Here is a 24,020-nt window from a genome sequence, read left to right as displayed (position 1 = left end):
TGTAGGGATCAGAAGTAATTGAAGTTCAAAGGTCAGTAGTATGTAACACAGAGTGCAGGGGGGGTCAGAAGCAAGTAACAGAGATCAAAGATCAGTAGTATGTAACACAGAGTGCGGGGGGGGGGGGGTCAGAAGCAAGTAACAGAGATCAACGGTCAGTAGTATGTAACACAGAGTGCAGTGGGGGTCAGAAGCAAGTAACAGAGATCAAAGATTAGTAGTATGTAACACAGAGTGCAGGGGGGGTCAGAAGCAAGTAACAGAGATCAAAGATTAGTAGTATGTAACACAGAGTGCAGGGGGGGTCAGAAGCAAGTAACAGAGATCAAAGATCAGTAGTATGTAACACATAATGCAGTGGGGGTCATAAGCAAGTAACAGTGACTAAAGGTCAGTAGTATGTAACACAGAGTGCAGGGGGGGTCAGAAGCAAGTAACAGAGATCAAAGGTCAGTAGTATGTAACACAGAGTGCAGTGGGGGTCATAAGCAAGTAAAAGAGATCAAAGATCAGCAGTATGTAACACAGAGTGCAGGAGGGGGGGGGGGGGTCAGAAGCAAGTAACAGGGATCATAGGTCAGTAGTATGTAACACAGAGTGCAGGGGAGTCAGACGCAAAGATAAGATGTCAGTAGTATGTAATGCAGAGTGCAAAAGTCAGGAGCAAGAAATGCAGAATGAAGCTGTCAGGAGTAGGTAATGAGGAGTTCAGTAGCAGAAAGCAGTCATCCGATGTACAGTAAGTAATGCAGAGATCAAAGTTTAGTAGAACATAGGGCTAAGTGCAGGGATCAGAAGCAATTAAAGCAGAGTTCAAAAGTCAGTAGTATGTAACCAAGAGCACAGGAGTCAGAAGCAAGTAACAGAGATCAAAGGTCAGTCGTATGTAACGTAAAGTTCAGGGATCAGGAGTAAGCAAACCAGAACTCAGGTTAGTAGTATGTTAACGTAGCGTGCAGAGGTCAATAGCACATTACACACAATGCAGACGTCAGGAGTAACTAATTCACATTTCTCTTCCTCGCAAAAGAAAGGAAAAAAAAAAAAAACACCCTTCGAATACAAACACCCCCCACTTCCCCAAAGCTATCCCCAGCACAAATTTCCCCCTGCCGCCCTGACATGCACATACAGACCTCAGATGTAATGACACCTGGCAAAGTGAGTGAAGTTCTCCCATTTCTCCCCTCAAATGTGTCATATGACTTGTAAAGCCAAGGAAAGCATCTATGACTACTCTCAGCTCTGTAATGCCTTCTGTCACCCTGACCTGAGGTCCCAGAGGTAGCAAGCTGGTAGGTTGACCACTTCCCGAGCCTCACTAAAAGTAATGGCATAAGTTCCCGACACCCATTTAGAACGGAAGAAGTCCCTTTAATCAAGTCCATTTGAAAGTGACCAACTACTACAAGGGATACCATGACTATCCTTTACACAATTCTATCTATTCTATTTACAAAGCCTCCCAAGGCAGCTTTTCAGTTGAACTCTAAACCAGACATAAAACGCAAAGAGAACATTTCAGAATTTTGTATGCCAATTCGTCTACTTTTCACCATTTTGCTTTTTATATTTTACTTAATTTTAACAAAAAAACTTGTGTTTTGTAACTTGAACAAGCATAAAAAAAATGTCAGCAGCAAAATAGGGCAATGAAAGTATAAAAGTCGCTATTATGCTGATCCTTCATACAGATGATGTTTACAGCTTAGAAAACTAAAATGTTCCAATACAAACCTCGTTTTCGTGGTGTTTGACGATCTGCAGATCAAAGAATTCATCTTCCTCTTCGTTGGTGAGCGTGGCGTCCCATCCGGCTGCCTCTGGTTCATCCAGATTATCCTGCGAGCTAAAATCATCCGCTGCAACAAATAAAAGTGAAACGGCGATGATGATTACTGCTGCTGGTTTCCAGTGTTATAGAATGACTCCACAAAGAATACTATTTGCATGAAAGGCCTCAAGCACATTGACATCTAAGTCAGGGTTTCCTCAACCAGGGTTCTATGGAACCCTAGGGTTTCTCCACAGGTTGCTAGGGGTTCCTTGAGGAATTTCTGCCTCTCAGATAAGTTCCCACTGACATTGTTGATCTTTTTAGCCATCTGTAAACTCATCCCAATGATCACAAGTGTAATGAGCATTCTTCTCACTGACCATCACATATAATAATGTATCATGAGTTGTAGATGGAGTCATTTTTAGCAGGGGTTCTTTGAGACAGGAAATTTATTTCAAAGGTTCCTCTGTATTGTAAAGGTTGTGCTAGAATAGATGAATGGGCTGCAAAACCCTCTAGTGTAAAATCCCTGGTGATTTCTCAAGCCCAGGGGGAGACAAGAGCACGTACATCAGCCCATTGGCGTTTTGCAGATGGATGGCTGTACACAGCAATCCGGGTGAAGGAAAGCGCTGGGGATTTCACACTAAAACACTTTGCAGCCTCTACGTTCATGTGTATGAGGCCTGAACTTGTACCATAATAGCACCCTTGTGTATAGTCAGGAATACAACCTCGGTGGGAAACAGGGTATTGACTTACCTGTAAATTCCATATCTTAGAGTATAGTACAGGGCACAGGCAACTTATTCAAACACCATGGGCTATAGGCTCGTACCTTCACAGGATTGGACACTGGCAAGCTTTGGAGGACCAAACCCCTTGGGGTGCCTACCTTATAACCCAACCCCACTCCATAAGTCCTCAGTTTTTTGCTGTCTGTAGGGGATGGACCTCTTCTCCTTCCTGGAGAAACCAACTTCTTCGGTTTAATATTTTATCTTCCAATTCTTCAATCAACCCTCACTGTCACTTACTTTTCTACACAGTAGTAGTGTATCCGGATTGGTACAACTTGGGTAAAGCCTTGGGAGCTGTACCCAGACACCACGCAACAGAGACAGCCTGTAGTGTTGCTTTGGGCACTGGATCCTGACTTGGGTGATCACCTTAGCACTTGGTGCAAAGCGTTGAGTTAGCCGTAGTGTGCTATACAGGTCCTGACCCATTCGGATGTCTTTCCCCCATACTGTACTCATGCATCAAACATACAAATGAAAAAGCAACAAACTAGGGGCTGTATGTGGCCACTCTCCTTCCTCAGCATGTCATAGCTGGCAATGGTGGAGCCAGTCACAAATACAGGGGGTCTTGCTGACCTCTTAAAAACACTAAAGGGACTCCATCACCAACTCAAAAAATTGCAGGTAAAAAAAAAAAAAATGTAGATGCTTAGGTAATTGCCATGTATGGATTGTAAAAGTTTCATAGGGATGTCAAAGGGCTTCTTCTTCAGCTCCCTCTCAGCATTGAAACGAGTAGCAGGGGAGTGAATGGAAAATAATCTGCTGGGGATTACAGTGAATCTGCAAAGTACAGGTTCACGTTAAAGCAACACATGCATGGACAGCAAACTGGTATGGGGGTCGGGGGGGGTCTGGTTAACACAAACAATTTGCAGCTTCAGAATTTATCACAATAGCTAAAAAAAAGGTTCTATTTATGGCTTATGCACACAAACACTTATGCAAAGCCTGTGGCCTACTGACATGTGGAAGTGATCAACTAGGATGGAGCAAACCTTCCACAAACAGTATATTATTTAATGAAGCCCATGTTTAGTATGCCTGCTGGGATGGGGAGGAGCATGAGTGTATAAGTATTCTGCAGAATGTGGAATGCACATGGATAAGCACAAGCCCCAACAAACTTTTAGAAGGAACCTTTGAGGACAGAAATACAAAAGCTACGAATGCTACCTTGGTTCTTCAAACTCTGAGATTTATCAAGAAAAAAATCAATCCAAATAATCTATAAATAAATCAAGATCCTTGATTTAAAACACACAGAGTATTGTGTAAGCATTTTTCAGACTTCACCAGCCCAGTTATGGACCTGGTAGGTAGCGAAGCCCCATCAGCAGAAACATGAAGCAGGTTGGCACTGGCACCTCCTGTATTTCTTGTTCAATAGTTTTGATTCATTTTCAAAAATGGTTTACCATAGAACTTTTTTTTAGTTTTGGATAGTGGAGAAGGACTGTCAGGTTGTTATTGCTGTCTGAACCCCCCCCCATTAGAGATATTCGCCCTCCTCATTTGTCCTGGTTACCCTGGGAATAAAAAGGAAAAAAAATCCCAGAACAGAAATGGTGAAAAATCATCCAGTGGGGATACTAGTTCTGGTGATAACCAGGCATTCCCTCATTTTTATGGAATTATGTCTCACTTCCTGTTGTGCCTTTAGACAGGAAATGAAGGCACACCTCCCCAATGGAATACAGATTGGGGGAAAAATCCTGAGAGGTAGTACAACCATCCCTTACTCTAAAATAAAAAAACTTTTGCTTTGCCTTTAGTTTAACAAACTATATCTTATATCTTAACACAAAGCCTAGCACATTGTCCCATGGGGTACAACTTAAGAATAGTCCTCTGAGTATTGGATTGAAAACAGTGTTGTGTTGTTCAGAAGGCTAAAGACATTACTACTATTATTATACACGATTTATATAGCGCCAACAGTTTACGCAGCGCTTTACAATGTGGAGAGAGGACAGCACAATTACAGTACAGTTCAATATAGAAGGGACAGGAGGGCCCTGCTTGTAGAGCTTACATTCTAAAGGGAGGGGTTGGTGGTACAAAAGGTAATAGATGCGGGGAATGATTTGATGGGGGTGGCTCGGGGACAGTTAGGTGGGTGTGGGATAGGCTTCCCTGAATAAGTGAGTTTTCAGGGATCTCCTAAAGGTGGGCAGGTTAGGGGCTGATCGGATATACCGGGGCAGGGAATTCCAGAAGATGGGAGAGGCTCTGGAGAAGTCCTGAAGGCGAGCATGGGAGGAGGTAACAAGGGAGCTAGAGAGCAGGAGGTCCTGGGAGGAGCGGAGGGGATGATTTGGGCTAGTTGGGCGATATCTACCGGAGAGGTTGGTGATGTAGCTGGGGGCGATATTGTGGATGGCCTTGTATGTTGTGGTTAGCAATTTGAATTTTATACGGTGGGGTAGGGGAAGCCAGTAATAGGGAGGGCGAGGAGGGTGATATGGATAGGTAGGGTGAGGAGGCTGATATGGATAGGGAGGGTGAGGAGGCTGATATGGATAGGGAGGGTGAGGAGGCTGATATGGATAGGGAGGGTGAGGAGGCTGATATAGATGGTGATATGGATAGAGGAGAGGGTGGGGAGGCTGATATAGATGGGATGGATGGGGAGGTTGAGGATGCTGAGAAGGATAGGAAGGATAGGAAGGATAGGAAGGATGGGGTGGACCGGGAAGAATGGGGTGTAACGGGAAGAATGGGGTGGACCGGGAAGAATGGGGTGGACCGGGAAGAATGGGGTGGACCCGGAAGAATGGGGAGGACCCGGAAGAATGGGGAGAACCCGGAAGAATGGGGAGTTAGGGAGGACCCGGAAGAATGGGGAGGACCCGGAAGAATGGGGAGGACCCGGGAAGGATGGGGAGGACCCGGGAAGGATGGGGAGGACCCGGGAAGGATGGGGAGGACCCGGGAAGGATGGGGAGGATGGGGGGCATAAAAAGAGAGGAGTGTTGGGGGTCCAGGGCATGAAATGCAACTACTCATGGAGTATTATAGGACCGTGTGTTACAGCAGGGGGGAGTGGGTGATTATGGTTTCAGGAGGATGCTGTCAAAGCCTGAAAGTAGGTATTCATGGTTGCCATACTTTAGTGTTTTTGATTATTCTATCTGCTAAGGTGTCTTCAGTCTTTCCAAGCGCCACGGCATATATAATCCTACATTTCGCTTCTGTAAGGCAGACCTGGGGGTTCTTCAAAGCCCAAGATGTTTGTATGTCTGCTGTGAGTACCTGTAATTTTAGTTGAAACTGAACATTGGTGATAACATTGAGGGTTTGAGGAGGGGAATTTTAGTGCCCAGAAGATTTGAGCTGCTATGAAAATTGCTGGTCCAATACAGTCAGTCTTTTGGGCAACTATACCAAATATTTGCATGAGATCCCAGCTCAGCACATCATCAAAAACAATAGAATGTATTATTGTATTATGTATGGCATTAAAAACTCCAACAGTTACCTACCATTAAGATCCAGGAATATTACAGGGATATGAGTCTCCATTCCAGAAACTGGAGTCCTGCAATGACAAATAAAATAATGCAGGTGAAACTGAATTCCAGTTTGACAACATTCACAACTGCAGTCACCCAGATGTAACAAAAAAACCCAAAAACTTGAATGACATCCATAGCTTGAGGAAGAGCATGGTATTGCTTGAAACTGTACAGTTGCTTGGCTTGATCCTTTTTTGTATGTATACACATAGATTTTTGAAGTAAAAGATTTTTGCATTATGTGGATATCTCATTCCTTCCTTTTTTTGTATGATATTGGCGGAAAAACAGAAGCTCGTTATTTATGAGATCATCACTTTTGATATTTCAAGATTTGGAAGTCGACAGGAGTGACTCACCCAGAAAGGTGTCAGGACACACAGTGCATCACAGTTTGTTGTGTAAGGGGCGGTGTAGCTGCAGACCGGTCAGGGTGCCCATGCTGACCTGTGTCCACAGCCAAAAAACACCTACAATGGGCACGTGAGCACCAGAACTGGACCATGGAACAATGGAAGAAGATAACTCTGAGGTACTGGCCCCCAAGTTCTCCAGATGTCAATCCAATCAAGCATCTAAGGGATGTGTTGGTAAAACAAGTCTGATTCATGGAGACCTCACCTCCCTACTTACAGGACTTAAAGGATCTGCTACTGACGGCTTGAAGCCAGATACCACAGAATACCTTCAGAGGTCTAGTGGAGTCCATGCCTTGACAGGTCAAGGCTGTTTTGGTGGCAAAAGAGGCGCCCATTTAATATTAGGGGGGTCATGGTGATATGGCTGATCGGTGTGTGTGTGTGTGTGTAGATATAGATAAATTGGTAAGTGGTTTTGCGCTATTCCATCCTCTATACAGATATACCATATATAATATCAATGTGATGTTAGTACAAAATTAAATAAATTATAACAGTGATAAAAGTCCAATGGTGACTGAAAATCAAGTGTTCCAATATAATCAGTGTACAATCCTTCAATAACTTGTTCCAATATAGTGATTGATCCTCAATATAAAAGTTCTGAGAGAGAATATGCGCTGCCACCAACACCTTTGTGCTCACAGAGCTCTCACCTCATATATCCACAGAGCATGAGCCTTGAATGCAAATTCAATAGAGATAGGCTGATCCCTCCACCTAGAATCTCCTCCGCAAATCCTCACTCAGAAGATCCAGGCTCACATGTGGGGGTAAAGTAAACAGACAAGGCTCCAATAGTGTGATAACGCGCAACTACGTGTTACGTCACATCCCCTGAAGAAGTCACGTGACATGACGTAATGCGTAGGGCGTGGCCAGAGGTGATGTGAGAGGCGGAAACACTGATGTTTTTATTGATTTGAGCGCTTTTTATTGTGCTTAGATGTAAGCAGATTTTATCTTTTAAAATAAATGGTTTTGGAACGTGATCACACTATTGGAGGCTTGTCTGTTTACTTCACCCCCACATGTGAGCCTGGATCTTCTGAGTGAGGATTTGTGGAGGAGATCAGCCTATCTCTATTGAATTTGCATTCAAGACTCATGTTCTGTGGATATGAGGTGAGAGTTCTGTGAGCACAGAGCGCATAGACTCTCTGGGAACTTTTATATTGAGGATTGATCACTATATTGGAACAAGTTATTGAAGGATTGTACACTGATTATACTGGAACACTTGATTTTCAGTCGCCATTGGACTTTTATTACTGTTATAATTTATTTAAATTTTGTACTAACATCACATTGTTTATATATGGTATATCTGTATAGAGGATGGAATAGCGCAAAACCACTTACCAATTTATCTATGCACGAGTAGTTGTGAATCTACTTAGGTATTGCAGCAATTCCTTATATGCAATTAGAATCTATTTCATCACAATTATCACATAGTAGTGCAGAGGAGTATTTTTACTTAATTCTATATCTATCTATGTATATCTTTATATATAGATCTCTCTCTCTCTCTCTCTCTCTCTTTATATATATATATATATATATATATATATATATATATATATATATATATATATATACACACACACACACACTATATAAATATATATATTTTACATATATTTTTTTTTCATTTATGTATGCAGCTATTTGGTTGGAAATGTGATTTCATTTCACTCACATATTTGCGTAAAAAATAACAAGCTTTTAAAAAGGATACAAATTGCCTTTCAGCGCTCCCCGGTCTACACTGCGAGGCCTGCCCGGCCAGAAGAATGCGATTGCTTCTTCAACATCTTTCCCCCTTGTAATTATTATATCCTGCTAATTGATTCGGGATGTCAGCGACGGCTGGTTTATTACTACTAAATTGTGCGTAGCATTACTCACCTCCTCTGTCCTTTCATGTATAATTAATGCCGGGGTTTCGCTGTGGTTTTAATTTGCCGTTTCTTAATGCCTGGAAAATTGCACGGAGCTGCCGGCTGGCTGGAAGGAACCAGGCGTTTAATGCTGGTGGCAAACGTAAACGAGGGCTGCTGTTTTATCGCCGCTTCCTTTTAAGTGAGCGAGCTGGATAATTAACACGGGAGCACCCTAAGTGCACGGCTACTTAAATGTGATTTATCTCCGGGACAAGGTCAGAATTACTTTGATCAAGTGTGAAATATTTTAGGATTGAGATCGCAGCCTCCCCTCCGGTAGCCAGCTGATGTCTTGATGTGGCCAAAGCCATGAACAAAATGCTGACTGATGCTTATATTATATATACACACTTTGTCACCCTGCTATTAAAATGGTACCGGGGCTTCAGGTGAAACATGAAGGGGTGAGGTGGAACCATCAACTCCGATACACTGTCACCCTGCTATTAAATGGTACAGGGGCCACAGGTAGAGCATAAATGGGGTGACAAGGTACCGCTGACTCCTATACACTTTGTCACCCACCTATGAAATGGTATTGGAGCTTTAGGCGGAATATAAAGAGGGTAATAAGGTACAATGACTCCCATACACTTTGTAACCCTCCTATGAAATGGTACTGGGGCTTCAGGTGGAACATAGAGAGGGTAATAAGGTACCATGACTCCTATACACTTTGTAACCCTCCTGTCATGGTTATGCAATAGAGTTTGTCGGTCAGCTTACCTGTCTCCATGTGTTCATCTCTAGAGACCAACTGACCCTCACCTGACTGCTTTTGTAACCTCTACTCTAAGCATGGCCCCACCCCAGGCCCTATCAGGGAACCCTATATTAACCTGTGCACTGCAAGCCAGCAGGAATGATCAACCATTGCGTGATAGCTTTCGTGTGTACTTGCTGTGTTTCCTACATCTGATTCCAGTTACCGACTTTGGCCTGTTCTTAACTATTCCTGTCTGCTTGTGACCCTGACCTTTGGCGTGTCCCCGACCATCCCTGTTTGCCTATGACCCTGAACCTTGGCGTGAACTCTGTTGTCCTTGTCTGCTTGGGGCCCCAACCTTGGCTTGTCCCTTACTTTCCTTGTTGTTCCAGCCTGCTGCCTCCTTCCTCTTCTCCTGTAGTCTAGCGTGAGCTGTGAGACCCTGGGGGCCGCGACCTGGAGCCAGACTGCAGCGCAGTGCATCCTCACCACTAGAGGCTCTGGTGAACACCTGCTGGCTCTTAGACTCTGCGCCCTGGGGAATCTATGCTCTAGCTCCCAGTGGGATCTGTGTCAGTGATCCAGTAGACCTGCTTCCTAAACCTCCCAGGGTACAATCCACAGCAGTCAGTCCTAGGGTCCACTATCTAGCGCTGCACTTCTGACCCCTACAGAGTGCATCTGTCACCTAGCCTCAAGGTGACCTGACACCTCCTTTGAAATAGTACCATCCCCATAAGTGTATATTCCTTAAACGGTACCACCTCTGTACACACTGATGTTATCTATGCCATTATTGTGCTTTTTCAATGTGGTTTTTGAAAATCAAATGGCACGGGGCCACAGGTGGGACAAAAGGGGATGACAAAGGAACCACTGACTCCTATACACTTTATCACCCTGCTATTAAACAGTACCAGGGCCACAGGTGGAACATAAAGAGGTTAGTAAGGAACCACTGACTCCTATATACTTTGTCACCATGCAATAACACGGTGTAGGGGGTCACACGTGGAACAAAAAGGGGGTGACAAGGAACCATTGAATCCTTTACACTTTCTCACCTTGTTATTAAATGGTACCAGGGCCACAGACAGAACAAAAGGGGATGACAGAGAACCACTGACACCTATACACTTTATCGCCAAACTGTTAAATGATACCAGGGCCAGAGGTGAAACAAAGGAGGTGACAAGGAATCACGGACTCCTAAATACTTTGTCACCCTGCTATCAAATGGTACTGGGGCTTCAGGTGGAACATAAAGAGGGTAATAAGGAACCACTGAGTCCTATATACTTTGTTGCCATGCTATTAAATGGTACCAGGGCCACAGGTGAAACATAAAGGGGGTGACAAGGAACCACTGACTCCAATACACTTTGTCGCCTTACTGTCAAATGATACCAGGGCCACAGGTGGAACATAAAGAGGGTAGTAAGGAACCACTGTCTCCTTTAAGCTCTGACACCCTGCTATCAAATGGTCCTGGGGCTTCAGGTGGAAAATAAAGAGGGTAATAAGGAACCACTGACTCCTTTACAATTTGTCACCCTGCTATTAAAGGATAGCAGGGCCCGAGGCAGAACATAAAGTAGGTGACAATATACCACTAACTTCTTCTCATCCTACCAGCTTATTAGTCCAGTAGAAAAGGTGAACAGAAAACAGCAATTGGAGTTCAACGCAGAGCAACTTCAGGCAATACTCTCAGGAAAATCGAATGTTTTTTTCCAGGAGACTGTCCTAAGAGAAGTATGGGTATAATGCCCAATGAGCGCGCCAAGCAAACAGTCTGAAAGTCTAAAAACTTTTAAAATTGGTTCACAAATGACAGGACAGAACTTCCAAAGGGCTTATAGACCTTGTCTCTTCTTCAGGGCTACAATGCAGGTGTGAACACATATACATTCCAATGTTGGTTCAGTTAATGCTAGGATATAGTAATGTACATGTTTTTATCTCTTTTGTAGCCCTGAAAACCACCGAAACGCGTCAGTTGTTCTATGTTGTCATTTGTAAACCAATATTATTAATATTAGACATTTCTAGTTCTCAGACTGTTTGTTTTGACGCTCTCATTAGACTTTACTCACTTGAACCTTCAAATCTGGGGCTCTTGCTTTGAAGGGCATCCTGCTTTTTCAGAAAGCATGGCTGAATAAAAGACATTCGAGGCATGTATGGATAGCTTAAAGTGATAATAAAACTCCCAGTTTTTGAGCACTTCCAAGCAGCTAATTTAGGATGCAGCTTCTTCGTCTTTTATTCCTTGCCTATGTTCCAGTTTAAACTGGTGCCATCACTGCTGCTTCAGGTACCCAGGTGTTGCCTTATAAGTTTGTGTGAAATCTCCATTAATAACTGTAAAATATTGTAATAATGAATATATTTCAAAAAGGGTTTCATTTAAGTTTTTGCTAAGAGCTGACAATGTGGGCCAAGGCTTGTATATGCAAACAAGGGAGAGCCAATTCCATTGTTCTATACCTACTCCTTTGAAAGGGTGCCATGCTGGGATATACAATTGACACACTTGGCCAACATAGTCACAAGGATTTGCATGAAAGGGGGCCGACTTATGGAGTAAGCCCTCCAATCATGATCCAAGCTAGGCCAACCAATGAGACATCAGCTTGGTTTGATATACTCAGAGCCAAGGGGGAGCTAGGCTCTCTCTCTGATGACCAGCAAGCTGAAAGGAGCTTTGGTAAGGATGGGTAATTATGGGAAAGGAATGCCCTTTTACTTGTAACTAAATATGTGTGTAGATTACTGTATTGAGGAATATACCCTGTATTCCTTAATGTAAATACTTTATTTCAACCTAATATTTTCTTCCTTGGTGTAAGGCGATAGACAGATGATTGTGTATTAGCTAGACTTCCAACTGCTTCCTAATAAATGTTGTTATATTTTAAGCTTTCACTCTTCGTCAAAAAGAACTCTTATTTAACCCACCTCATATCTATGAGATATGAAAAATCTTAAATATAGATTTTTCAGGGTAACAGATGGCGACCACTGAAGTAGATTACAAGACTGAAAGTATTTAATATAATACCGAGATTTGTGTAAGGCAGATTAAGGTTATTGGGGGGGAATTTAAACTGAGTCAGTTTTTCCCGGAAATTGGAGGTCAGAACAATTTTATCTAGGGAAAAATATAGTGGGTATTAGATGAACTCTAAAAAGGAGGGAGGATACACCACATATTTTGTTTTGCTTAATATCCCGTAATTATACTTGAAAAAAGTACTTTGGATGTACCATTATAATCCGGATTAAATGTAATGGGGAGGAAGTACAGAGCGGGAAAAATTTTTTGTTTTTGTTTTGTTTTTGTTTCTTTTGGGCTCACCAAGCTTCATTGCTCTCTATCTAACCAGGGTTTGAGTGTGCTGTATGGTGAGTACATGTGTTTCATTGAAAAGACACCGATTAAGGGTGGTCTTAGTTTTGTTGAAAAGGTTCAACAGATGTTTGTTTTTAATTTAAATGGTGTGTCCACTAAAGGCATAGTATTGTGTGAAGGACATTGGAAATGAGCTACAAGAGAGTAGTTTGGTTTATTTGTTTGTTTTTTTTAGCTGTGAGAATTTACAAGCAGTAATATTTTCATTGGCGTGAGTTAAAGTACAAAACGGTGGACGTCTTGTTACTAAAGCTAATATTTGATAAAGATTATTATTATAGGGTATAAGGTGCCTCTAGCATACTGTATTATACCTTGAAATTTTTTTTTGTTAAGGATAAACCCTATCCAAAATTATTTGATAATCTGAGTTTGTGGTAGATTTTTTTTTTTTTTTTTTTTTAAACTGAATTTGGTTTAACATTGGTGTAAACACGGCTGTGTTTACCTTTCTATTGTAAACCTAGAGGGCTACCCACCCTATTTGATCCTGGTGGCTTTACTATTGTTACCTTTATCCCCCGGGTCTATTGTTTTGCGGGTGTAGGCCCAGACAAGGTAAACTACAGTCTATTGTGTGTAGGCTACAGGCTAGTGAGTGTGTCTCCACTAAGCTGAAAGATTGTGTTATTGAGAGCTGAAAATATCTTTTATTTTCTACACTTTACTGTATTTTCAGAATTTTTATTCTATTGGAGTTTCTGTTTATTGTTTTTTCCCTCCTTCTATAGTGACTGTATAGTACAGGGGAACATTTAACTTAATCTAGCTTACAAATTGTGCATATTATTTGTTGATAATGGCAGCCATGTCCTCTCTAGAAAAGTTTGTAGCAAGTTATACTCTTAAATATAAGAGCAATGAATTTGCATGTGATGCTAGATTACAAGGTTCGCCTTGGGACTATGTCCAAGAGTTATTTGAAGAACAATTTAAAACAACCAAAAAGGATAAAAAGCTCAAAAGTTTAGCTGTAGCAGGCATGTATTCGGCTTGCATGGCTATGAATACTAAAATACAGCAATTAGAAGATATAGTCTATAATAAAAATAGTACAATTTCTAAGAGGGAAAAGGAGAATACAGCTTTACATAACCAAGTACAAACCTTAACTACCCTTAATCAAATGGTTAATGCCTCACAGGAGGAAAATGTTAAAAAGTACAAATTGGCTCAAAAAGAAGTGGTACAATATAAAAACAGGCTAACCAAAGTGGAGACTGAACTGGACCACATAATTACTGCATATAAAGTGATCCAAAATCAGTTACATGAAACTAAGAAAGGAAAATTTATAGATCACACACAGTGCACACAAACAGAGTCACAGTTGCTACAAACAATTTCAATTCTCAAAGGACAGGTGGCTGGGGCTAGCAGATGTGAACATGCTAATGCAACGGCACCTACTTGTGCCTATAAAATAGGGGACACAGAGGAATATGAAAAGTACTGGGGAGGTGAAGATATGGGTCCTAATTCTACTTTTCCTGTGGCGATGGGAGAAATCGCTGAGCCACAGGAAAATCGAGAATGCACCATGGTCACAGACCCACTAAACAATGGGGGCCAGCTATCCACAAATGAGGAGCAAGACAAGTTCCCCATCATGGGTAGGATCCAGATCCTCTCCTCACCTGAAGGAAATCAAACACGTTTGGGGTTTGATAGTAAAGGAAATGAGGGGATTTCAGAGGTATATCCAATTCAACCAGTAAAAACCCTCAGGAGTGTGGCTGCTTTCACTCACAAAATTAAAACTAATGAACACATTCCACACACAACCAATGTACAACAGAGCTGTGAGCTCTTAGATGGGAGAAGGCCTAGTGGCCAGGTTAAGGCATCTTCCAGCCCAGGGCAGCGTGTGCAATCTACACATACCATAGATTGTAATGCAACCAGGTTGAGTATTTCTAGAGACAACAGGAAGTTATCTCCTCCTGGAGAAGTTGTTAATTTCAACAACTCATTAAAAGGTGAGAGCTCTTTTGTAAATACCCCTAGACCTCCTAGGAAGACAGGAAATGTGGTTAATCAAGTTGGAGCCATGGAATATTCTCGGCCTAAAACCACACCAGTTGTTAAGAGATGCTTTAATACTTTACAAAAGGTAAAGTGCTACACGTGTGGGTTATGGGGGCATATTTCGCAGTTTTGTTTGTCTTCTGGGAAAAAGTTATTTAAACACAAGCAATATACAACCAAGAGGCGTGATGTGGAAGTATACTCACCGCGCTGGGGTGAAGGGCCTAGGAAATATGAAAATGCAAAATCATACATCCCTTCCTCAACTATTAAAGCCGAAAATGAGGCTTTACAGCAGGAGATTAGGCAAATTAAACAGGAACGGGATGAGTTTGTGAAAGAATTCCAATCCTTTAAAAGAAATGTTATTGACTCCTTGAATTGGAAAAATGGAGGGAGTAATTTGTCCATCGAGAAACAAACCACTACACTAAAGCCGGGGTGGCAATACAATATATAAGTTATGTTATAGAGTTCTATGACATTTAAGTGTCACTATATCCAGACAGGAATGTTATGGACCATTTACCAATATACACGTATGAATGAGGTATTGTTTGCTTTAAATAAAGTTAAAGAGAAAAAAAGAGGGGGATAGAGTTAATAACTGTTTTCTACAAGTTTTTTTCAGGTTAAGTGAGTTCCTGAAAATAAATGTACATATAAAGCAGCTGTATTGTAGGTTGCTGTACATATGCGTAAAATACGCGCCTAACAAAGGTAAGGTGTAACAGTCCATTGTGTTGGTTTTTCTTTCTCTCTCTTCTTTCCTTTGTATTCTCCCAGAGGCCTGAAACTCCTAGCTTTTCATTTGTAATTAACAAAGCTTTATCCACAATGTATGGGTTCAATCTAAATGAATGTGTGTGTCTGAGTGATGGAATGCATGGGTATGAACTGTCCATGTGTAAAGAAAGATTTTTTTTTTTGTAGGGGTGTACATTGTTTTTATGGCCATCAATAAGTGTGATCACACTAATGCGCATGCTTTGTAATGTTTATGATTATTTTAATAATTTTTTTTTTCTCGTTTGTAATGAGTTCAATACTGGTACCAGTTTAAATTAATACTATTTTTTTTTACAAGTTTATATGTATTCGCGAATAAATAACCTGTGCACAGATAAGAGATCTCGATCCCTATAACTCTGAGTAGGGATTTTGTTTGATAATTTTTCCTTTCCTGTGGCTTAGAGTGAAGTTTCATTCACTCTGATACATGGAAAATACATAACAATGCATTGCTTTGCACCTTTGTGGCATCTTATGGATTCAGTAGGTCTGATGTTTTGTTTTTCCTTCCAAATTGACGCATGTGCTGTTAATATGTGTAAAGGTTTTATGTCTACAGGTTGTCTTCTTAAACTTTAAGTTCTTACAAACACACCAGGTTTTCCTATAACTTTTTGTTTGTCAGAGTACAGATATGTGGGTGTGTCTGTACATTTTCGACTGTACTTACTGTGGATGGACGCATTATCTCAGCTGAAAGTCTGTTCCAATCATCCACTACTAGTTTAGTCCATTATGAACCTCTCAGAGAGGTACAGTGAGGTGTTATTAATTTTTGAGTTTTGTATTTTAGGAGACATACACAGACAAGGACAAATGATTGGACCCAGACTGGACAAAGTACTTTGAAACACAGAGGACCTTGAAACATAATTTTTATTTTTTTTTTTGTTTTAAGGAGAAGCCTTGAATCCAATTAATTGCACTCAGGCCCAACTAAATTCTAAAAAGAAAAACATTTAAACTTTTTTTTAAAACAGAGATCCTGCTCTCTGTAATACAAGTTCTTGTGGCCTGATTGAATTGCAAATAGATTTGCACTGAGAGTCAATTAATATGTTAATCACCACCGTCAGAGGGTGTTGCCTTTTGAATAGCTACAATGTTTGAAGGCAATTTCAATGTTTTTTTTTTTTGACAGGATACAGATTCAATTTTTTTTTAACTTGTTAATTTTTTTTTTTTTCTCTCATTTTTATTCTTATTATTTTTTTTTTCTTTTTTCTTAACGGTAATTTTTTTTGTTTACAAAAAAACAAAGGGGGAAGAAAGATTTTTATTTATATATATATATATTTTTTTTTTTTAATTCCTTTTTTTTATGTTTTCTATTTTTCTTTCTTTCCTATAGTACCTCTATTTTTTTTTTTGTTTGGCAATTCTTGAGTTTAGTTTCACTAGGGTAAAATAAAGAAAAGGGAAAAAAAAAGAGGGGAGTAGGGGGAACATTATATGGAGAACATTTAAAATGGTTAGAAATGTTGATATAGAATATTAAAGCTTCCCTATAGTTTTTTGGGGATGGACCAAGTTCCAACAGTTTTTCTTCTCTCTTTCGACATTGGATAATTGTTATATAAATGTATGTGATTGTAGCTATTACCAACTATGACAGTAACACCTGGGTGTTAGCAACAGTCATGTGACTATTTTCTTTATATATGTGACATACAATCCTCTCTACAGTTCTAATATTGGGCAGTCATCATATGTGGTCATTGATCAATTTTTTTTTTGTTGGTCAGTTTTCTTTTTCGTGCCATAACTAAGTTCAAAGAGCATTGTGTGAATATCATATAGATATACTGGGACTGGGGAGACTCATAGTGATTGGCAAATAGCAGGGAGTATAGTACAATCGTACTTAAGAGTAATTTAGTTTGATTGTTCCTGAAGCCACTAGTGACTGATGACATCACACTTATCCGTATTCTGAAATCAAGTTATTTTTGTCTGCATAGGCGACACTGCCTAATCTGCACGGAAAACTCTTAAAGTGATGACCTCTTCTGTAGCCTGCTAAAGGCAGGACTCATACAGTAGCTACACATGGTAGCCAATAACGGAGCTATATGCCCAAAGGTTTGGCACCAGCCAAGGTTGAACTGTACCCAGTTTCAGTAAAAGGAGTTAGTGGTGAGTTGCGATGGCAACTAAACTCCCCAGAACACGTGAAGGGTCATACACGCACACGCAACGTGGTATTCCACAGAAGGTGGGGCAGAGGTACTTGCAGGCATATGACAATGGAGGAAGAAAGATGGGGGGATGAAAATCAGACACCTGGCTGAAGGGCGTAACCATTCAAATTGTTACACATGTCACTGGGAAAGGGGTCTCATTAGTATGTCGCAGTATATCTATGACAATTCTAATCAAAGGTCCTTACGGCTCAGACTTACCAGATAAGCATTCAGTTGAATGCATATGTTTTAAATGTACTTGTGTTTTTATTTTTCTACCTTTGTCCACATTAATAAAGTATAATCTTGGAAAGCCAGGAAAAGCTGGTCCCCAGGCTATTATTTTATGCTGTATCCACTTGGAATCACCAGTGAAGGCCGTCCCAGAAGCAAGGGCAACAGGACCAGATTCGCCGTATGGACTTTCGTACTGTTATTATCGGACTATTGTTATTATTGGACTGTTGAGAACAAGGATCCTCATGTTGTTGTTTTTTTTTTTTTTTTTTTTTTTTTTTTTTTTTTCCTTATTGTTTTGGTGCTGTTTCTCATGATTTCTATTTTGGACTTATGACATCCAGAACAAGTGATGACTACCAATACTGGGATCCAGAAGTGTGAACTGTAGAGATGGAGAGTTTAAAAGTTTTTTTTTCTTCTCAAAGAGTTTTATTTCATTTCAGAGGGTAAAGCCGAAAGTGCCAAATATTAAAGGAGATTGCACATAAACCATTATTCTAGGTGTGGCCGAGTCTCATATTCTCAACTGGCCACAAGGGGCCATCTGTTGCCTTATAAGTTTGTGTGAAATCTCCATTAATAACTGTAAAATATTGTAATAATGAATATATTTCAAAAAGGGTTTCATTTAAGTTTTTGCTAAGAGCTGACAATGTGGGCCAAGGCTTGTATATGCAAACAAGGGAGAGCCAATTCCATTGTTCTATACCTACTCCTTTGAAAGGGTGCCATGCTGGGATATACAATTGACACACTTGGCCAACATAGTCACAAGGATTTGCATGAAAGGGGGCCGACTTATGGAGTAAGCCCTCCAATCATGATCCAAGCTAGGCCAACCAATGAGACATCAGCTTGGTTTGATATACTCAGAGCCAAGGGGGAGCTAGGCTCTCTCTCTGATGACCAGCAAGCTGAAAGGAGCTTTGGTAAGGATGGGTAATTATGGGAAAGGAATGCCCTTTTACTTGTAACTAAATATGTGTGTAGATTACTGTATTGAGGAATATACCCTGTATTCCTTAATGTAAATACTTTATTTCAACCTAATATTTTCTTCCTTGGTGTAAGGCGATAGACAGATGATTGTGTATTAGCTAGACTTCCAACTGCTTCCTAATAAATGTTGTTATATTTTAAGCTTTCACTCTTCGTCAAAAAGAACTCTTATTTAACCCACCTCATATCTATGAGATATGAAAAATCTTAAATATAGATTTTTCAGGGTAACACAGGGCAAGGATGTGGAGCTGCGCTCCCACGCCCCCACCCTTAATGCATTCTATGTAAGCACCCTGTGCCCCTTCTCTGCCCCCTTACTCTGACTACAGGTTTCCCGTTTCAGGGTGGCTCCTTTCTGTTGCAGTATCCTATGGAGACACCCTTGCATGCAGGGAGTAAAGTTGTGGCTCCCTACAGTGTGTGTATGTCAATAGAAACACACAGCACCATACAGAGGCGTACCTAGAGCATTTGGCACCCCAGGCAGATCCTGTATCTGCCCCCCCCCTCCCAAAAAAAGAACACCGTTGCAGTGAGGTGGTGCAGGTTTTTAGGGATTCAATCAGATGGTGAGGAGGCAATATAATGCTTCCTTGACGCTGTCAAACACCTTCTGAAAAGTGATACACTGTGGTTCACTCTTCAGAGGGCAACACTAGTGTACCCTAATCTACAGCAATGCCCTTCAAAGGGCTGATTAATGCAGCCTCCTCAGTATCCATCAATGCAGCCCCATCAATGCAGCCTCATCAGTGCCCATCAATGGGGGGGGGGGGGGGGGGCAGTGGGAGGAACCCCTCAGATGCATCACCCCAAACATGCTTGGTATTACCCAAGAGTTCAAATGCAGCATGGTTCGTCGTCGTCGTCGCCCCCCCCCTCCAGCACCTGGTCTGCACAGCTTCTTCTACCTGGGTCTCCGGTGCAGTGCTAGTCCTGCAGGTGGTTCCTCTGGAGCTTTGAGCCCGGTAGAGCGGACGGGGACTCCCAAATCCTGTCCACCAATAAGCTAATCTCCTGTGCAGCTGTTTGGAAAAAAAAACGTTTCCAGGTCCCCTGTGTTCAGCGGGGGCCGAGGGACAGAGAGCAGACCATTTCATCACTTTCAGCTTTAGGCGGATCAATCCACAGCAGCGCTCCCAGTCTGCACCAGTGTACTGCTATAGAAGAGGCTGGCCTTCAACTGTGTAGCACGCTGCTGCGGATTAATCCACCTAAAGCTGAAAGCGATTCTGTCCGTTTTCTGTCCCTTGGCTCCCACTGAACACAGGGGGCCCAGAGAAGTTTTTTTTCTAAACAGCGGCACAGGAGATTAGCTTATTGGTGGACAGGATTTTGGAGTCCTCCCCGCTCTACTTTCAGGCCCCTCCTGCTGAGATGGCAGATCCACCCGGTGTGGGAGGGCTGGTGATCTCCCAGTGGCCCTGCTGTCACCCCCCAATGTGTGGCACCCTAATGGACCGATCCCCCCCATGGGTACGCCTCTGGCACCATAGACTAGGATGGCAAGGCAACCCCCTCCTCCTCCCTTCTCCAAGCTAACAGAGACAGCACCATCCATTGTTAACACTTTTCTGTGCAGACTGGAAGTTCAAGGAAGCAGTAGTGAGAGAGCAGGAGCCAGCAGCACTGAAAGTTATAAACTAATAGTGCTGGGGTAAAAATTTTACCAAACAGTTTACTGGGACTGTTTATTGTAGTCTGCTTAAAGCCAGACCCCACATTTAATGTTCCCCTAAATAGTTCAAATACAAAGAGATTTCCAAGCTCAAACTTACCCACCAGCCAGCGACCAACCGAATTGACCTGTCTAATAATATGCATTAAGAACAGGGATTTAGTCTGCACATGTTTGCAAATACATGGGTAAGCTGCAGACCCCGTTAAGGTACCCGGTTTTCTGTAGTCCCCAAATCTAACTTCTGAGTGTCCACAATGGGAGCGCATGCATTTTAATGGATAGGTAGAGGGCAGGTGAGCCTGGAAAGAGCCCACCACTCCTTAAAAGGTACAGGGGCACACTGAAAACCCAGCACATAGCCCTATGGCAGCAAAGATGTCAGTGCGTTGCCTGACCAATATAATCAAAAACACAAACAAGTGGCCACTGCCCCCCCCCACCTATAACTGGTCTTTGCAGCAAGAAGCACTGGAAGGGCGACGTATGTCAAATACCAAGCTTAAACTTGCCAACCAGCCAGCGACCAACCAAATTGACCTGTCTAACAATATGCGTTAAGAACATATGTTTGACATACGTTGTCCTTCTTGTGCTCCTTGTGAAAAGAACAGTTATAGGTGGGGGGGCAGTGGCCACTGGTTTGTATTTTTGATTATATTGGTCAGGCATCGCACTGACAACTTTGCTGCCATAGTGCTATGTGCTGGGTGTGCCCGTTCCTTTAAGGAGTGGTGGGCTCTTTCCAGAGTCACCTGCCCTCTGCCTATCCATTACAATGCATGTGCTCCCATTGTGGACACTCAGAATTTAAAGTTAGGAACTACAGTAGACAGGGTACCTTGACGGGGCCTACAGCTTACGCATGTATTTGCAAATGTGTGCAAACTAAACCCCTGTGCTATGACGGATAGTCAGAGTAAGGGGGCAGAGAAGGGGCACAGGGTGCTTACATAGCATGCATTAGGAGTGGGGGCATGGGAACGCAGTTCCACATCCTTGCCCTGGGTACTGATTGAACCTGTCCTGGTCCTGCATGGAAGTCATGATGAAAGAAGTGTAAACTAGCCTGTCAGAGAACTGGTGACATAACAGAAGGATGAAGCCTCCAGAGGGAAATGCTGTATAAGATGACAGTATCAAAAAACAAATCAACCCTGTGCTCACCAATTTGCTGGCGCTCCGGGAATCCCACTTCCAGCTGAAGGGACGAGGACGGAGTTCCTCTCTTCGGTCAAAGTAAGTCTCATCTCCAAGAGCTGCGCTTCTCGATCTGCATCATCTTCTGTCTTATCTGCAGACAAGAGCACAAGACTTCCTATAAAGTGTTATTTAAACCCTTCATTTAATACATGATCTATAGCAGCTAATGTCTGCACTTGCAGTGTTTGTCTTTTGTTTGCGGCCTGGTAATTCCCTGTAATGTGCCTTAGAATTTAAAGAAGAATGCCAGGTATGGATATTAATACATAGTTACATTATCCCAGCTTAGACCAATGTAACTATGTACAGTATATATACCATACCTGTGAAATCCCTCTAGAACAGGGTTTCTCAACCAAAACTCTAGGATTCCTCCAGAGGGTTGCGAGGGATCCCTGCGTGATGAGCAATTTCTGCCTCTCAGATAAGTTCCCACTGACACCATTGATTTTTTTAGCTTTCAATAAGGGGGTAAATCTTCCCTTTGACCACAAGTGTAAGGAGAAGTGATGTCGGCAGAGGGGGGGCTGACAGTGGCTGAAGCCGCGAGTGGGTCCCCAAAAAGCCTCTGGTCTTGGGTGGGCACTGTTCTATTTATAGCCCCAAGCGCCGCCGAGCGGGGACCAATCTGATCCCAAGCGCGGCAGAGTGTAATAGCAGATCCCGCCTTCTGGAGCCTGCAGCGCTGATGGACGTCCCACTGGTCCAATGCCGGGACGTTCATCATAGGCGCTGCAGGCTCCAGAAGGTGGGAATTACAATGTGGCCACCGCGCCACTGTCAGAAGATCCCGACAACACTCAGCGGGCGGCTCTCCTCTCCTCATCATGGCTCTGGCTGACTGGAGTCTATACTGTGTGATGGGCGCGCCGCTGAGCTGCAGGACGACACCTGAAGTCTGGTCAGGTAGGTCAGTGTGCGTCAGTGTAGGTCAGGTAGGTCAGTGTAGGTCAGTGTAGGTCAGGTAGGTCATTGTAGGTCAGGTAGGTCAGTGTAGGTCAGTGTAGGTCAGTGTGGGTCAGTGTGGGTCAGGTAGGTCAGTGTAGGTCAGGGGGGTCAGTGTAGGTCAGGCTGCGTCAGTGTAGGTCAGGGTGCGTCAGCTAGGTCAGTGTGCGTCAGCTAGGTCAGTGTGCATCAGCTAGGTCTGTGTCAAGTAGGTCAGCGTGCATCAGGTAGGTCAGCATCAAGAAGGTCAGCATGCGTCAGGTAGGTATTACCCGATGCTGGGCTCAGACTTCGGGCTGAAGCCCCTGTTTTTTTTTCCACCTAGCAACGCCCCTGGTAAGGAGAATTCTTCCCACTGACCATCACACTAATGTTTCCTGAGTTATAGATATAGTTATTATTAGCAGGGGTTCCCTGAATCCAGAAAGTTATTTCAAGGGTTCCTCTGTGTTGAAAGGTTGAGAAAGGCTGCTCTGATCTTTACTACAGTGATCTCCACTAGCTTTCAAATGTCGATCTGAGCAGTCGTCTTGCTGCATTATGAATACAGGAGGGCGGCTGCTTGGCATAGGTGCCATTCAGAGAGGGCTTTGCATTTTCTCAATGAATGCAAAGCATTCTCAGATTGGATGAGATAGAGGTGAGCCTTAGTCTGTGTGGTTACATATATTTGGTGCTTTTTTGTGCTCTAGCACTGTGGCCATGCAGTCACCAAAGTTACATTGACGAGCTGGTAGGATGGGTTCCTAATCGCATTATCACTGACGGCCAAAGACAGTGATCACATAGTTGGGAAGCACATGAAAGCCTCCCCTGGGTTCAAATGTTAAAGTGGTTGTAAAGGCAGAAGGTTTCTTACTTTAATGCATTCTCTGCAATAATGTGTTACTAAACCCAAGAGCCTGCATTCACTATATCTGATCTCCCACCGTACACAGAACATGGAAATGAAATTATTTTACTAAATATAAACTGATAAATACCTTTTCTGATCAGCAGTATATAGCAGTCTTGTGACTTCTATCAGTGTCTGGTTAAAGCTTGTAGAAGGAGTTTCCATTCTACTCTGACTGTCCTATGAGGCTGCAGAACCCCTGGCCCTCTATCTGGACAGTGCTGATTGGCCCTGTGCTGATCACATGCACTCTCCCAAGAAAAGAAAATTTCTAGCAATACACACCAAACTGAGCATGTGTAGAGTGACTTCAAAGGCTCTGTCTTATCAGGAGATCAATTGGGGACAGTAGAAAAAGGGGAGGATCAGAGAAGAGTCAGGATCAAACCGCCTTTTTTACACAATGCACAGGATTAAGGTGCCACAGTGAGTATAACAAGCATGCTTTACTGCATATACACACTGAT

General features: G+C 42.5%; 1 protein-coding gene across 2 annotated transcripts in view; it reads right to left on the bottom strand.

Annotated features, from left to right (window-relative positions):
* KIF13B (kinesin family member 13B) overlaps positions 1–24,020 on the bottom strand; it is a 367,935-nt gene that overhangs the window by 86,799 nt on the left and 257,116 nt on the right. For both annotated transcript variants that reach the window (XM_073624835.1, XM_073624836.1), the window contains exons 28-30: positions 21,678–21,804; positions 6,069–6,124; positions 1,738–1,862 (exon numbers count right to left, since the gene is read on the bottom strand). In XM_073624835.1, the coding sequence (XP_073480936.1) occupies positions 1,738–1,862; positions 6,069–6,124; positions 21,678–21,804 (308 nt within the window). The remainder of the gene's footprint in view (positions 1–1,737; positions 1,863–6,068; positions 6,125–21,677; positions 21,805–24,020) is intronic.

Source organism: Aquarana catesbeiana, linkage group LG04 (assembly GCF_042186555.1).
Source record: "Aquarana catesbeiana isolate 2022-GZ linkage group LG04, ASM4218655v1, whole genome shotgun sequence".
NCBI classification, from domain to species: Eukaryota; Metazoa; Chordata; class Amphibia; order Anura; family Ranidae; genus Aquarana; species Aquarana catesbeiana.
The sequence above is the reverse complement of the archived record's forward strand: the minus strand, read 5'-3'. Positions and strand labels throughout refer to the sequence as shown.